At 52.5% G+C, this 17,279-nt stretch overlaps 1 protein-coding gene across 8 annotated transcripts in view; it reads left to right on the forward strand.

The window, feature by feature from the left end:
• P2RY6 (pyrimidinergic receptor P2Y6) overlaps nucleotides 1-16,463 on the forward strand; it is a 32,670-nt gene extending 16,207 nt beyond the window's left edge. For 3 of the 8 annotated variants that reach the window (XM_043906739.1, XM_043906760.1, XM_043906731.1), the window contains exons 2-4: nucleotides 13,217-13,281; nucleotides 14,185-14,246; nucleotides 15,138-16,463. In XM_043906739.1, coding sequence (XP_043762674.1) covers nucleotides 15,172-16,158 — 987 coding nt within the window. In that variant the 5' untranslated portion in view covers nucleotides 13,217-13,281; nucleotides 14,185-14,246; nucleotides 15,138-15,171 and the 3' untranslated portion in view covers nucleotides 16,159-16,463. Of the gene's footprint in view, nucleotides 1-6,709; nucleotides 6,791-10,228; nucleotides 10,835-13,216; nucleotides 13,282-14,184; nucleotides 14,247-15,137 lie in introns of those variants that run through there. The other 5 variants (XM_043906786.1, XM_043906770.1, XM_043906749.1 and 2 more) reach the window with 4 other exon arrangements.
• Nucleotides 16,464-17,279: the final 816 nt, after the last annotated feature.

Below are 17,279 nucleotides of genomic sequence, written 5' to 3' on the forward strand. Positions count from 1 at the left end.
AGAGGGGCGAGAGCCTGCTGTGAGCCAGGAATTCAAGGCCCCTGATTTGGCCCTACCACCAGCTGGCCCTGCAGCCTCCCTTTTCCAGGGCCAGGGCCCCTTTTCAGGCCCTGTTGTCTCCCATTCAATCCATCCCCCATCCAGCAGCATAAAGAACCTCCTAAGTCTCAAATCTGATCACACTTCTGCTCTGCTTTACAAACCATCTAGGGTTCCTTGGTTGGAGCCCATAACACAGAGGCCAAATTTGTGGTCTGGCAATTGTGTGTTTTTGGTCCCTGTTGGGACCTGGCTCTGATGACCTCTCAGCCTCACCTCCTGCAAACACAAACACTTGTGGATACCTGTGCCTTTATATCTCCAGTAGGTCTCTCAGTGGGGAACACCCTCCCCTTCCTTGTCCATAGTCCACTAAAGAATCATCTCCTCCAGGGAGCCTTCCTTGATAACCCAGGCAGGGATGGGGCCTCCTCTGTCTTCCCAGAGACCTCATCTGTCTTTGCATCAGCTGAGGCTTTTCAAGGGCAAAGACCAAAGCCCAGTGAAATTTCTGCATATCGTAAGGCTCCCAGCAAATGCATGCCAAATGAATGAGTGAATAAGTGAGTGAGTGGGTAGATAAGTAAAGATTGCAAGTGAGGCCATTTCTAAGCTGGCCTGTGATGAAATTATGAGTAAGAAGCCCCACTGAGTGAATACCTGCTTGCACCAGATTCTGGGCTAAGTGTTCTAGAACACTTAGCTACACATTACTACATTTGAGCCCCAACAGTGCTGTGAGATGGGCATTGTTATCTCTATTTTATCATTAAGGACACTGAAGCTCAGAGAGGTAAAGTCACTGTTAATAAGTTGCAGAGCCAGGATGGAAACCAGGTCTGCCAGGTACCATGATCTGCAGAGGGAGTTGTGATGGCTGGCAGAGGGCTGGAGATGCCAGGAATGGACATTTGACTCTAACTGACCTGGACCCCGCCCAGGGGTCAGGATAGGTTCAGTGAAGTATATGGGAGTGATGGGGAGAATTAGAATGTCTGGGCTTGAAGAGTTCTGGATTTTCCAGGGAGCTCTGAGGAGAGACCCATTTGGGAGTGGAGCCTTGTATTTTGTATGATCAGGAGTGATACTGGGGGATAGCTGAGTGAGATTTGTGCCCCCACCCTCACCTGCTCTGTGATCAACAGCCCATGCTAGTGTGTGAGACAGACAACTGATGTTTTCTCAAACAAATATCATGAGCCATGTAAAGGTGTCAGTCCTCTCACCTACCTCCTCCAGAATTCTCCAGTTCCCACCTAAACAGATGTTCTGGTGGTGCCATGCCTATCCAGAGCCCCACCCCAAATTCCCAACAGAGTCCAGGCTTTTTCCTGGAAGCCACAGATGAGGCTCCCCTCCCCCCAGACCTGCACCAGCCTCAGCAGGAGTGACATCAAACAGAAGTCACCTCACAGTGGCCTGTGTTTTCTGAAACCCTGTTGCATCAAGATCACTTCTGAGATTGAGGTTTCCTTGTGATGGAGCTCAGATAGTCACTGGTTCCCAGGCCCCATCTCACCTCAAAAGACAGGGTGCCTACTGCTCTCCCCTGAGCTGGGCCCAAAGACCCCCTGCTTTACTGTGCCCGGGGCTCAACTGTATGGGTGTGAGAAATGTGGGCAGAGAGGGCAGAAACAGAAGCAGAGCAGCAAGGACTCTTCCAGAAGCTTGATTGTGAAGGAGGAAGCAGCACAGCTGGAGAGACACGGGTCAAGGAAGAGGTGTTGCTAAGAGGAGAGCTGAGGATGGAGAGTGTTGTGGGCTGAGGGAAGGAGCCAGCAGGGGTGCAGAAATGCGGGGGGCGGGGGGCAGCCTTGGATTTATTTCTGTGGCCCAGGGAGTTGAAGGAGGTGCCTCTGAAAGGCATTCCTTTGCTCTGAAGGATGAGTTGTGGGCTATTGGGGTTGAGAGGAGGCCCAACAAGAAAGATGGGGTGAAGTCTTGGACAAGAAGGAAGAGAGGCTGCTCCGGGACAGGCAGAAGTTTGGGAGCCCAGCCAAGCCGGGTGGCTATCAGTTCCTGGGCCTCAGGGCCCTGGGCTGAGTCAAGTCCTTCATCCACGTTTGGCTTGGCAGTGTGGGGCTGAGCAGGCTGCTGGTGCCAGGGATGAGGGATACAAATGGAGGAGCTGTGATCTCAGGAGTCTGATGTCCTGGGGAAAAGGTCCAGGCTGGCAGGGGAAAGGAAAGGGGCCGAGAAGATGCTGGCCCAGTGCTGGAGGCCTCCAATTCAGAGGCCCTGGTGCAAAGAGAGTGATGGTGTGCAGGCTGGAGGCTCTTGGGGGAGAGCAGGGTAGAGCTGGGTCAGTGGAGGAGGTGGAGGAGATGGGGACCTTGGACAGCCAGGAGGAATAAGCAGGCAGCCCAGGCCCACCCAGCCATGTTCTGTTCACCCTTCTCAGCTGGGACTGCTCACAGCCTGAATCTCAACACATACCGCCAGTTAGGGGCAGCTCCACGGGTCTTTATCAGCCCCCAATCCCCAACACACACACACTGCAAGTACCGACTGCAGCTTGCAATATAAACACAGACTTGAGTCAAGTTCCCTATGAGCCATCAGATTTCTGTTCCTATGTCTACTCTGTTCTCAAACTAGCCCTAGAAATTCATCCATCCATCCAACAAATATTTATTGAGTACCTACTATATGTCAGGCACTACCCTAAGCACTGAGGATGCAGTGAATAAAATAGTGAATAAAACATGAAAATCCCTGCCCTGGTGAAGTTTATGTTCTGATGGGAGGAGATAGACAATAAGCAAACACATAAAATAATGCATTTAAAGATGGTGTGTGCTTCTCTGTCCAATAAACCATTGATGTCTCAAAAAAAAAAAAAAAAGATGATACACTCTAAGGAGACAAATACAGCAGGAGAGGAGATGAGTGTGTGCTGGTGGGAGGTTTAGTTTTCACTGGAGTGGAGAGAGAGGGCCTCACCGGGAAGATGTCATTTGAGTGACCACCTGAAGGAGGTAAGGTCTGTCCTGTATTTTTCATACACACTCCACACACAGAAGCGTACTTCACAGCAAGACCCCCTGTGGCACCCAGTGACCCTCCTCTCAACACCCTGAGCCTGGCAGGTGCCTGACTTTGCTCTCTTCCTCCCAGGCCACCTCTCAGATGCCCACAATGCACTGTTCCTCCCATGCTGGGTTGGCCGCAGATGGGACCCCAGTCCCACATATGAAGATGAGGGAAGAGACCACGCCCCCCTCACAGTCCCCATGCAGGGAGTGAGACAGCATGGAGGCAAAGGGCTTTATCCCCAGGTTTGGAAATGGTTATGGCCTCCTGACCTCCTGCCTGGTTTCTGGGCTCCACTACTACGTTCCCTGGGCCTGGACATGAACCCTGGACTTGCTGGTGGGAATGAAGACCAGCTGATGACAGTCTTGGGACAGTCTCTGCAGGGGGTCCTGAGGGATTGGAGGCAGCCAGGTCCGGGATCCCAGAGGCAGGTTAGACTGGGGAATGGAAGCAGTGACGGGGGCAGTGCTTGGGCATGGTATGACAAAGCATACATCTCAGTGAGTTTTCTCAAAGTGAAATGCAGTGACCTGGGAGAAAAGGGGGCTTCCTGGTAGCTCAGCTGGTAAAGAGTGAGCTCCCCGTCATGGGGAGTATGTGAGCAGAGGCCAGACAAGTCTGTCAAAGAGGCTTCAGGGAGCCTCCTTCTCTGAGGGGTGGGGGAGAGCTCTGTGTCAGATGCTTTTAAGGCCTCTTTGGCCTAGTGATCCAGAACTCAGAGACTTATCATTGACCCCTGGGTTCTGGGGTCCAGGTGGGTCTCTTGATTCTGCCAGATGGGCTCAGGTGCTGGAGACGATCAGAGCAGGGCCAGGACAGAGGGCTGCCTTTTGTGGGTAGTGAGGGGTTCCTCTGAAGTTTTCTCTGCACCCAAACCTTGCCTGTGAGAGTTGGAGACATAGTTACCTACCTCTAGGGCCTCAGTGTCTATCTGGGAAATGGGCAGGACCATAACCTGCAGTAAACATTCAGGCAGTGTGGGTGGTCTGCCCTTCCTGAGGGTCAGCAGCTGGGGGACGCAGGTAGGCTCAGAGGTGCTGCTCCTGTGGCCATGACCTTCATTCCCCCTGACAAGTCTTCTATGTCATCAGCCAAGACAAAGATTTGATTTTATTGTTTTGTTTTATTTTATTTTGCCAGGCAGCACCAAGGACAGAGCCCTGAGTCTCATCTTTACAGACTGGTCCACTCATCTGACATTTGCCAGTGCCTCTTGGGAGTTGGAGACTGTGCTAGTCTCTGGGGCCACAAAGGGAAAGCAGACCTTGTCCCCAGCTCCTAACAAAGTTAAAGAAATGAGGGTGTCTGGATAACATTGTCCCTTGGGTTGTTCTTCTTTTCTGCCCTGACTCCTGGTCCCCATTCCTTTGTCCTGTCTCAGGCCACTGAGTTCCCGAGAGACAGGGTGGAGTTGTGGATTTACTGTATACTTTGAGAAAGTTCCTGATCTCTCTGGCTTCAGTTTTCCTGTAGGGAAAATGTCACCTCTCTTCCTGAGCATAGACTTTATCATTAATCAGATCTGTGTACTACCCCTGGCTCACCTCTGACTCACCATGTCACCTTGGGCAAGTCACCAGCTTTCTCAAAGCCCATTTCCTTGTCTTGTAAAATGTGGATAAATAGCTCACCACACAGGGCTGTCGTAAGAATGAAAGAGATCCTGCCACAAAAGCGCTTAGCTGTGTGCCTGGCACCTTCTGGGTAGCCAAGAAGCTATAGCAGTAAAGTTGTTTGGGAAAATGAGGCTTGGGGAGGTGAAGTGACCTGCCCAGGATCACACAGCAAGTGAGTGATGAATCTAAGACTAGACCCTGGATTTCTGCCTTTCTAGTTTCCTTCTCAGGAGATACTGAGGTGACTGGTCACTCCAGAAGCTGATGGAAGAGGGGCTCTCCTCATGGAAAATGAGTGGTCGGGGGGGCTCCCTGGCTGCCCCCATGGAATCCATGCTTGACCTGACAGGCCCTCAGTGGCTTCCTGCCCCTCTGCTGATATCCTCCAGGCTCACGGCCAGTTCCAGCCTCCACTGCAGGGATATTAGGATTCCATGGCCAAAGCTGTAAAGATGGGCTCTTGGGGGCAGCCCGTGGGGAAGGGAGGCAGCAGGGTGCAGGACTGTAGGCAGGACTCCAGATTTTAAGTGACAGTCCTAGGTCAAACAGACTGAAGCATAAAGGGAATGTATTAGCTCATGCCTTCAAAAAGTCAAGTGCAAGGTAAAGCTTCAGGCATAGCTGGAATCAGGTGCTTGATGGTGTTCTCAGGAACACCTCTGTGTGTTCCCACCTCTCAACTCTGCCGTCCCTTGGCTTTATTTTGGACAGTCTTCTCCCTGGTGGTAGTATCTTCAGTTTGTAGGATAGTGCCAGGCATATAGTTAACTTGGCTCCAGCAGCTCCAGGCTCACTTCCTACTAGCTTTGCAAACCCAGTGGGAGACCTCACTCCTTTCCAGTGTTCCAGCAAATGCTCCAGAGTTGGAGGCACCCAGTAAAGATTGCCCATCCACCCCTGAGCTAGCTACAGGGCCTGAGGAGTCCACTCTTGTCTCTTCGGCAGATCTAGGTCACAGGCCTTTCACTCGCAGATCCTCAAGGCTCCAGGGAAAGAAGGAGGGGAGTCTGTCATCATGAGAGGGGTCTGGGAATTATGTGGGAGAAACTACAGAGGAACAGAACCATGATGGCCTGTAAGACAAGCCAGACAGCTGGACCTGGGCCATTTCTTCCCCAGTAGACTAGAGCCTGGTTATCTGGGAGGATAGGTGGGTTTTGAAGGTAGTAGAGGAGGCTGTCAGCCATGTACACCCCTTGCAGCAGGGTCCTTCATGAAGGGAGATCCAAGTGGTGCACCTCCATGGGGAGATTTTAAAAGTGGGACAGCCTGGTGGGGGGGGGTCCAGGCAAGAATAAAAGACACTCTCACATTGGCACTGGGAAAGAGGGCTTACTGAAAGGTCCTGGAATCTCCCAGAACCCTGGTTGGGAGGTGCTGCCACCCACCATGGGCGTGGACTTGGAAAGTCGGCCGTTACGGACTCTCCTTTTTCTGACAGGGGCCGCCTGTCACAGCTGGCTCTCTGGGCGTGCTCTGTGGCATAGTTTCTCACCGCAAGATTGCCTGTGACTTCTCAGCTCTGTGCCCACCAGGTCACCATGATCTCAGACCTGCTCATACACACACGTGCCTAAGAGAGAACCTCTTGCTAACTTCACCAGGCCTCGGTTTCCTCATCTGCAAAGTGGGGTTGGTAACTGTGAAGAGTAAATGAGATAATGGCCTGTGAAGTACTGGTAACTCTGAAGAGTAAATGAGATAATGGCTTGTGAAGTATTGTTGCACAATAAGAACATCTGTCCAGACTGTGGTGGGGATTACATGAGCTCATCGATGGGCAGCTGGGACCTGTGCATCATCGAGCTGCAGGAGAGCTAAGTTTCTTCTTTACTCAACCTGTAGAGGCCAGAGAAGGACTAGAAGCAGGAGCTTCAACTCCCAAATTCCCCAAAGCTGTGGCTTCCCCTTCCTTACATTCAAAATGACTATTTAAAAAAAAAAAAAAAAATGACTATTTCAGTTCCAGCATTAATTTCTGTTTAGCAGGAGGTGAGAAGGGGAAGTGAGAAAAGAAAAGAGAAATCAAGTTCCCTTCCCTCTGTGTGCCATCCTCCTGCCAAGTTTTGCCTGCTGTTAAAGACATCTCGATCCTACAGGTGAGACCAAAACCCCTCTAGGAGGAATTGGCTGTGCCCTGGCCCACTGTTCTCTGGGTGCCAGGGAGGAATGGACCTCAGGAATCTAGCCATTTCTCTAGCGACGACTCAGGCTCAGAGAGGGTACGTGGCTCACTCTGGGACACACCGCAAGTTGGTGATGGATCCCAGCTTATCTGACTCCTCAAGGGAAGGAAGCTGGGTCTTGATTTCTGTCGTCCTGTGCACTTGCTGCTAAGCTCACAGCCCTGGGAGTGGGGCAGACGAGGGGGTTTCCAGGCCTTGTTTCCCAGAAGGCAGGCAGGCAGGCCAAGGTTAGGAGGCCTCTTCCCTTGTCCAGCCTGGTCTGAGCTGGCTCCTGGCCGTCTGGCAGGTGGTGACTCAGGCTTCCAGCTCTTGCCTCTGGCCAGCAGGCCACCTCATCCCTTCCCGATAAGAGGGCCTTGAGGTGAGGTTTGGGATGGGATGAGGCTACAGAGTCATCAAAAGGGGTATCTTGAGACCCCAGGATCCAAGGGGCCCAAGGAGCTTCAACCCATCAGTTTTTTCTTATGTCTAAACTGGATTGCTTCTGCTACAGGCAGAGACCAACCCCAAGCATTGTCGTTTGAACTGAAAGTAGGAAACGGCAGCGATAGTCCCCTCCGAGGGGTGAGGGCCTTCAGTGTTTCTGCCAATAGCGTACATGGAGTGGAGCTGGGCTGTGGATGCTTGGAGTCTGGGAGACACTCCCTGGGCTTCTTCCTCAGCTGGAAGGCTCAGCCCTGGCTCTGGGCCCTGCCAGTATCTCCATTGGCTCCTGAGAGTCACCTAACCCAGGTGGGGGATCTGAGAACAAGGCTGGAGCTTGTCCGGGCATGAGTGGGAGAAGGGCTGGGGCATAGGTCAGGAGGAATTGAGGTTGGGAACCCAGTCCTGAGGTTGCTCAGAGCCAGCCCCAGAGGCCAGGCTCCCGCAATGTGGAGACCTGCCCCCAGCCCTCGTCTTAGGGCCGCTGTCCGAAGCCGGCAGGTTGACGATCCTGGGTAGTCTCCTGGCGCCACCTCTTGGCCAGAGGCCCTCAGTGCAGGGAAGACTGAGGGAATTCTCTGGCTGGACCATTTAAGCATGGGCTTTGGGCGAACAATGGAAAAGGTGGCTGTATAATGAGAAAGACCTTGTTGAAATGCCACCAGTCTGGGACACCTTGGAAAACTCACTAGCCTTCCTGAGTTTTAGCTCCTTAGTTGGTAAAACGGAGAGAATAATTTCCACCCCTACCTGCCAAGAACAGCAGATAGAACATCCAGTGCAGGGTGGGCAGTGAAGAAATGAAAGGTACCTGGTGCCGATGACCCAGATATCCCTGGAGACTGGGGTGCATTAACGGAGCCCAGAGCTGGGCTTGGAATGGATTCATTCAGTTAACAAACATTTATTAAGTACTTATTGTGTGCTAGGGCCGCTCACATACAGAGTTTCACTTAATTCTTACAACAGCTTGTGTGGTAGGTACCAATGAACACTCCCATTTTACAGATGAGAAAACTACGAGGAAGGATAAGTGAGATGATTCAAAGACAGTGAGTGAAAGTGTCCCAGGCAGAGGAAACAGCATGCGATGGGCCCAGGGGCTGGAAAGCCTGGTGGGGAAAGCCCTGGTGGTGGCACCTGGGGCTCTGTTTGAGGTTTTATGATGGGCCACCCTCCTCATGCTTCCCAACTGGTCCCCTCTTCACACAACTTATGCCATGCTCTGGTTGCAATATTTATTCTTCATTTCTTACCTCCTGCCTGGGATGCCCTCTTCATTCTATGTGTCTGGGTCACCTCTGCCCTTTAAAGCCTAGCAGCAGACATGCCTTCTCCAGAAGACCTTCCAGGTGGACCCATGACCCCTAAGTCCTGAGCTCTCCCTCCTAGGCCCACCCAGAGGGCAGGAACTGAGACCCAAGCCCTATCCTGGGGCTGACACCTTCAGGAAGTCCTTGGAGCTGCTCCCATTCTTGGGACAGACACCCTGGTGGGGGTTGGGGGTGACCGCAGGAGGTCATCCTGGGAATCCAGTGGTGTTGGACTGAAGACCATGCATCGTTACCCTCCTGAGCTCCAGCACAGCACAGATCAGACCAGGATATCCACCCTCTCAGCTGGCACAAGCGACCTCCTAGCACAGACTTGAATAAGCTTGTGCACAACTGACCAAGTGTTTTGTTTTTGAATATCTATTTATTTATTTATTTGGCTGCACTGGGCTTAGTTGCAGCACGCCGGATCTCCACTGCGGCATGCAGGATCTTTAGCTATGACACAGGGCTCTCTAGGGCATGAGGCTCAATGGTTGCTGTGCTCCGGCTTAGTCGCCCCATGGCATGTGGAATCTTAGCTCCCCAATCAGGGGGTCGAACCCATGTCCCCTGTGGATTGGAAGGCGGATTCTCAACCACTGGACCACCAGGGAGGTCCCTGGTCAAGTGTTTATCGGCAGTTCAAATCTGAATTTTCTGTTTGGTCTAAACTTCTGACCCTGCCAGAGTCACACAGTGAGTAGGCGCCAAGATAGAATGAGGAACTGGACCTCAAACTCCTGAGCAGGGATCGTCCCCTGCACCATTCTGTCCCCGCTCCCCTATTTGCCTCCTCTGCTCCAAATGAAAGCCTGTCTCCTCCAGGTCAACCCCTGAGTACTGTCTCCACTGCCAGAGCTGGCCCCCTTGGGACAGCAAGGAGCGAAAGCTCCTCCTCTGATTGTCCTAACAGCTGGTTCGGTGGTGAGGAGCAGCCAGGGGAGGGCTGGCACAGGCAGGGGAGAATGCACCCAGATAAGTTCTTGGAACATCAACTCTGCCCCCACAACCTACACCCCTCACTCCCAGGGAGCTCTGGGCCTGCAGTGTTGAAGGGACTAGTGACTGCTACATGGGGGAATGTGGGAGGATCTGATGGTTTATAGTCGCTCAATGCGTGCTTGTGAAGAGAGGGAAAGAGGAAGGGAGAAGGTGGCTGAGTAAGTGAGCGCCTAGATGGATTGTCAGGAGTGAGCTATTGAATGAATGAAGAAAGGGGGGATAAGATTGGGTTTGACGCCTATACACTACTGATACTATGTCTGAAATAGGTAACTGCTGAGAACATACTGTGTAGCACAGGGAACTCTACTTAATACACTGTGATTACCTGAATGGACAGAAGTCCAAAAGGGAGGAGATACATGTATACATATGGCTGATTCGTTTTGCTGTACAGTAGAAATGAACACAACATTGCAAAGCAACTATACTCTAATAAAAATTAATTTAAAAATATAAAAATATCAACACCCCCCCCCAAAAAAAAAAAGAATGGCGGGATGGATGGAGGAGTGACCCAAAAGGTGGGTCTGGGTATTACAGCTGAAGGGTTAGTCGCTCAGTTGTGTCCAACTCTTTGTAACCCCATGGACTATAGCCCGCCAGGCTCCTCTGTCCATAGAATTCTCCAGGCAAGAATACTGGAGTGGGTAGCCATGCCCTCCTCCAGAGGGATCTTCTTGACCCAGGGGTTTAACCTGGGTCTCCTGCATTGCAGGCAGACTTTATCTTCTGGGCCAGCAGGGAAACTCCTATTACAGTTAAAGAGGGCCCAAAAGTTCTGCAATCACCAGACTACTCATTTGATAGATAAGAAGACTGAGAGAGGGCTGAGGAGAAAGGAAGCTGCCAGATCTGTGGGGCTGGCCTTCCATCAGCAGTCTCTGCCCTCTCCACCTCTCTCTGCATCTTCATCACCCAGTTTCTTCTGCTGGGGTGAGGACGGTTCCGGGAAACAGAACTTTTCTCCGCTTCCTTGCTCCTTAGATTCAGTTTCCATCAGGCTTTGGTGTGGAGAGCGGCGGGGAGGGGGCAGCCCCCGCAGGGGCTATTTCAGTCAGAGACAGACGTGGCAGGAAACAGAGGAAGCTGCCCTTTCAGCGGTATCACAGCCTGGGCCAAGAGCAGAAGAGTGGAGAGCTTCGTGTCTGGCCTCCCCTTGACCCAACACACTTGGGGCCACCAAGGCGTGCGTTTCGGGGACAGGAGGCTGTATGTGAGTGTTGGCGCATCTCGGGGGCCATGGGCCAGGGCGGAGGGGGGCACAGGTAGGCAGGCTGGGTCCAGCACTGACCTCAAGAAGATCCAAGATTTGGGTGGGGGGTGGGCAGAGAGGAAGGGACTCCACCCAACTGGGGGATCAGAAAAAGGAAGAAGTAAGCTTAGATCTGGAGCTTGATGGACACTGGGTTTTGACAAACGGAGGGGTTAAATGGCGCTTTGTGTGGAGGGCATAGCGAAGATGGGGAGGCTGAAGAGGAAGTTTGGATCTGTGGCTGTCAATGGCTGTGTGGCGGTCTCGGGCTCTTGAGAACAGTGTGGCAGGAGAGGAAGCAGCAGAGTGAAGCACTTCATCTGGGTGCGCTTCAGATGAGGCTGGAGGGCTCGGCAGGAGCGTAAATGTCAGGACAGGAACTTGAGTTTTTCTCCCAAGGGCCAAGGGATCCAGGGAAGGAGAGCACCTATTATAAAGCAGCACGCACCCCACCCCACCCCACCCCCCACACACGCCACCGCCAGAGCGGCTGGAGCCCAGGAAGGGGCTGGGTGTGGGCTGGTCCAGGGCACACGGTCCAAGAGTGAGTGACAGATGTGACAGCCCACAAGAGCCTACATCAGCCGCTGCCGGGAGGCAGGGACCACACAAGCCCTCCCTGGGGACCAGCTCTTGCCGGGAAATGGGAGGACCGCTCACCCCTCCCAGGTCCTCAGACGGCGGGCCGAGTGGATCAGGAAGCCAGGGTGACAGTCAGGCCCACCTTTCCTGGATCTCCTCGAGCAGCCCCTGCCTCCTACCAAGAGGACTGGTCTTGCCAGGGAGTGGGAGGCAGAAAACACCCAGAGCAGGAGTGGGATGACCTGGGAGGTTGGGACCAACACTGCTATGTATAAAATAGATAACTAATGAGAACCTATTGTATGACACAGGGAACTCCCCTCAGCACTCTGTGGTGACCTAGATGGGAAGGAAATCCGGAAAAGAGTAGACATATGCATACATATGACTGATTCACTTTTGTACAGCAAGAAACTTACCCACCATTGTAAAAGTTAATTAAATGGGGGGAGCGGGGAAAAACGCCTGGAAACCCCAGTCCCCTGAGTTAGAAGGCTGTCTCTCAGGGTGGTGTCTGAGGGGAACAGACCTCCCCAAAGAGAGTGCAGGGGCACCGCACAGTTCCTTCTGCCCAGTTCATCCTCCTCACCACGACCTTCTATCCTAGCAGGCTACTCTCCTCTCGGACTCTGCCTGCTCCCACTTCCTCCCCACTGGGGTCCCCCCGGGTGGCCTCTCACCCCTCTCCACCCATGCACATCTTCTTCAACCACCAGGGATTTGCTCCATCCTTCATCCTCCTCTGAAAATGTCTTCTATCCTGTGTCTCACACTGGTCTCCCCCTTCAGATTGACATATGTATATGAATACGTGTATGTGTATGCATCTATCTGTTTATGTGTCCACCTATCTACATCTATACACTGTGCCCCATGCAGTGAGCAAGTAGTGAGTACCCATTAAATGTCTGGCATGTGAAAACATGAATACTGAAGTGGATAGCCTTTCCCTTCTCCAGGGGATCTTCCCAACCCAGGGATCAAACCCAGGTCTCCCGCATTGCAGGCGGATTCTTTACCAGCTAAACCACCAGGGAAGCTCCATGTGAAAACAGGAGAATGAAAGAATGGCTGAAACAAATGAATGAAAAGATGAATGAATGAACTTTCTCTTGCTTGTACTAATCTTGGCTTCTTGGCAACAATGGGGGGACCACTGTACTTCCTCCTCTGGCCTCCACCTTGTGCTTCACTGGTTAGCTGGGTGCCCCACGCTCCCAGAACTGGGACTGGGACTGCAGCCCCAGGAAGAATGCTTGATAATTAAAGGTGATGTGGGTTACAGACTAGAGAATCTAAGCATCATCATTTTTCAGTTACCCACAATCTGGGTAAAACATTTTCATTGAAATCAAATTTTAAGTTGGGAGAAATTAGTTTGGGGAGTTACATTTTACTCTCATATAACTTTTATAACTTTATTAGGTATATTCACATTAAGAGTAGCTCACACTTGCTTGTGGCAGGCACTGATCCTCACGAGAAACCTATGAGGCGGGTACTGTATTATCCCTTTTTATAGATAGGGAAGCCAAGCACGGGGGTTCATTAATAGGCCTAGGCCACACAGCTCACATGTGGCAGAGCTGGTATTTGAACCTGGACATCTGGACCAGAGCTCATATGCTTGACTTCAACGCTCTATTTCTCTCTGAGTGTATTGGCAGGACTTCATGTTTTTTCTGGGCCTCAGTTTCTCTCATCTGTAAAATAGGAAGAGGGGATGATTTGAGTCACTATCCCAAAGGTTTTCCCTTATAGGACCATTGGATTAAAGTTGTGAATTCTCTCTGGACATCAGTAAATATGGAAATGCCATTGGGGAGGTGAGTATCAACAAATCAGACTGATCCCATCAGGGGACCTCTTAAGACATTTGTGCTGCTGGCTCCCCTAAAACTCAGCCTAAAGGGATGAGTGGAAGAACAAGGTGTAGGATACAAAGGCATGGCATGGCACTTATTAAGCACCTACTGTGTATCAGGTCTATAACAGTTTTACTGACAAGGACACAGGCCCAGCAAAGGCAAGCAACATTCCCTAGGTAGACCAGCATAGGAGCAGAGGAGCCAGGGTTTGAACCAGACCTGCCTAGCTCTGAAGCGAGCTTTGTAACCTTTCCAGTCCATGTCCATGGGTCATACTAAGTTGCCTCCTCTTAGACAGGCAGTCGGGTCCTGGCTCTGACTCTCCTAACTCTCTGAGATTGAGCAGTCAGTGCCCCTAACTGTGCCTGGATTTTCCTCTCTGTGAAGTAGCTGTGGAGAAGGCAGTGGCACCCCACTCCAGTACTCTTGCCTGGAAAATCCCATGGACGGAGGAGCCTGGTAGGCTGCGGTCCACGGGGTCGCTAAGAGTCGGACACGACTGAGTGACTTCACTTTCATGCATTGGAGAAGGAAATGGCAACCCACTCCAGTGTTCTTGCCTGGAAAATCCCAGGGACAGGGGAGCCTGGTGGGCTGCCGTCTATGGGGTCGCACAGAGTCAGACTCGACTGAAGTGACTTAGCAGCAAAGTAGCTGTAGGTAGGTCCCTCAGCCATCTGCCTTTGTGGGGAAGCTCTTTTCTCTCTGGCCACCAGAGGGCACTGTGGCATCAGTGGCTTCGCCAGACCCGCCTTTGTAGCTTCAAGTCCAGTGGAAGGACATAGGGAACTCTTAAATCACCTCCTTCTTTGCAACTGAGCATGCATAAACACAGATCACCATCTTCCCCCCATTTTACAGATAAGTAGACTGCAACCAAAAGAAGAACCATGGATTAGGAAGATGGAGTCCAGGCTGAGAAGGTGAGCACAGCCCTTAGCCCAGAAGTCTGACATTCTGCTAATATTGATTGATTAATTAACAGGGTCTTCCCTGCTCTGGGCCCCAGTTTGGGCTCTCAGACACAGACCTGGCACTTCTCCTTAAGAGCTTTTCAGTCTGTGGGAAAGAGATAGACAGGTAGGCCCACCATGACTACCATCCCCAAACTCCAGGGAGCCCAGGGAAGCCCTGCCTAGCATGATTTAGCGCCTCTGATTACATGACATCCTGAGAGATGGGTGCATCATTCTCCCATTTCAGATGGGAAAACTGAGACTCAGGTAATGTATTAATATACTGTGTCACTTGACCAAAGTCACATAGCTAGTAAGTAGCAGAAAGTGAAAAATGAAAGTGTTAGTCACTCAGTTGTGTCTGACCCTTTGCAGCCCCATGGACTATAGCCTGCCAGGCCCCTCTGTCCATGGGATTCTTCAGGCAAGAATGGAGTGGGTAGCCATTCCCTTCTTCTGGGGATCTTCCCCACCCAAGGATCGAACCCGTGTCTCCTGAACTGCAAGCAGATTCTTCAGTCTGAACCACCAGGGAAGCCCAGTTGGGATTCAAACCAAAGTCTGTCACTCTCCTTTTATGAGGAGCCATTATGACTAGCATTTTGAAGGATGAATAGAAATTCATCAGGAAGGTTGGTGGGAAATGAATATTATAGAAAGAAAATGAGTTGGATTTCTCTCAAGTTTGAGCTTTATTGTATTCTGGATCTTGGGAAAGTCAGGGCTGTGAGGGGCTTTGGTGGGGTGGTGAGTATCAGAGATGGTCCAGGCAGGAAAATCAAGGGCCCGGAGAGGGACAGGGGCCTACTGGGTGGTCCACGAGTGTAGTCACTGACGGACTGTGTGTTGCTTCCCCAGCCTCTCTGGATGTAGGAAGCCCAGCTGAACAGGCATGGCATGGGACAATGGCACAGGCCAGGCCCTGGACTCCCCGCCCACCAACTGCGTTTACCGAGAGAACTTCAAGCAGCTGCTGCTGCCACCCGTGTATTCGGTGGTTCTGGCGGTCGGCCTGCCCCTGAACGCCTGTGTCATCGCCCAGATCTGCATGTCCCGCCGGGCCCTGACCCGCACGGCCGTGTACACCCTGAACCTGGCCCTGGCTGACCTGCTGTATGCCTGCTCCCTGCCCCTGCTCATCTACAACTACGCCCAAGGTGACCACTGGCCCTTCGGAGACCTCACCTGCCGCCTGGTCCGCTTCCTCTTCTATGCCAACCTCCATGGCAGCATCCTCTTTCTCACCTGCATCAGCTTCCAGCGTTACCTAGGCATCTGCCACCCTCTGGCCCCCTGGCACAAGCGTGGGGGCCGCCGGGCTGCCTGGCTCGTGTGTGGGGCTGTATGGCTGGCTGTGACAACCCAGTGCCTGCCCACTGCCCTCTTTGCCTCCACAGGAATCCAGCGGAACCGCACGGTCTGCTATGACCTGAGCCCACCCGCCCTGGCCACCCGCTACATGCCCTATGGCATGACCCTCACGGTCATTGGCTTCCTGCTGCCCTTTGTCGCCCTTCTGGCCTGCTACTGCTGCCTGGCCCGTCGTCTGTGCCGCCAGGATGGCCCAGCAGGGCCAGTGGCCCAGGAGCGGCGTGGCAAGGCAGCCCGCATGGCTGTGGTGGTGGCAGCTGTCTTTGCCATCAGCTTCCTGCCTTTCCACATCACCAAGACAGCCTATCTGGCGGTGCGCTCTACCCCTGGCGTCTCCTGCCCTGTGCTGGAGGCCTTTGCAGCAGCCTACAAGGTCACCCGGCCCTTTGCCAGTGCCAACAGCGTGCTGGATCCCATCCTCTTCTACTTCACCCAGAAGAAGTTCCGCCAGCGGCCACATGAGCTGCTACAGAAACTCACGGCCAAGTGGCAGCGACAGGGTCGCTGAGTCCTCCAGGGCAGGACACCTGGGGGCAGGGCAACCATTGTGATTGCCACCGTGACTGGGGCACCAGGAGCTCCACCAGCTCCAAAGCATGTAGAGAATTAGAGCTTAGCTCAGCTGGGCATAGACTGAAGCCCTCACCGACCCCGAAACTTCAACAACTATTTATTAAACCCCTTTTCTGGACCAGGCTCCATGGGTACAAAGAGAGACAAGCCTGGGCCTGGTTCTCCAGAAGGCCCCAAGAAGCCATGGAGAATTCAGAAGTCATGTTAAGCTTCTTACAAAAATACAGTATAACATGTACTATGATTGAAGAGTATGCCGCATACTTTGGAGTCACCAATAAAGGGGGTAAAAGAAGATGGGAGGTGGAAGTGAGAGCTTCTGGGAAGGGCCATTTGACCTGGGTTTTGAAGGATGAATATGAGCTCTCTGGGGTATGTGCTATGTTCTATTCATTCAGTATATCTTTGCTGACACTTTGTGCTTGGGCCTGATTTGGTTCTGGGGCCCGAGAAGAACCATCTCGAGCCCACCCCCATACAAGCTTTCAGTTACTGGAGGTACAGACACGGACACACTCATGTCAAGGCTGTGACAGTGGGAGGCATGGCTGGGGGGCAAGGGTGCCCAGAGGATGCCCATGACCCAGTCTAGGAGTCTCTCAAAAGGGGCTGGGGGTGGGGGCATTTGAACCAGATGTTGAAGGCTGAGTGGGAGCTCTGAAAATGGAAGTGGGGAGCACGTTAGTGCATCCTGGGCCATCCCTGTGCCAGGCTCTGCCCTGGGCAGATAGGCAGAAAGCTGGAGTGGAGGGCATGTGGCCTCTTGTGTGTGAAGGCTGAGAAAATAAGAGCCGTCTCATGGCCACCCTCCAGACAATGGCAAGAGTCGGGCAGGTGCTCCAGGCTGGGGGTTCTCAGTGGAGGAATCAGGGAGCACACTTTCGAAGGGGTGGGGCTTGAACTGGGAGGAATCTAAAAGGCAGAGTGGAGGAGGCTGCATCTGGTAGAAGGCACTGTGTCTACAAAACCCAGAGGCAGAGATGTGCCAAGGCCGATTATAAAGCACCAGTGAGTTTCAGATAAGCCTGGGGTTGGGTGTGTGGAGAGGAGTGGCAA

The sequence above is a fragment of the Cervus elaphus genome, chromosome 1 (assembly GCF_910594005.1).
Source record: "Cervus elaphus chromosome 1, mCerEla1.1, whole genome shotgun sequence".
Lineage (NCBI taxonomy): Eukaryota > Metazoa > Chordata > Mammalia > Artiodactyla > Cervidae > Cervus > Cervus elaphus.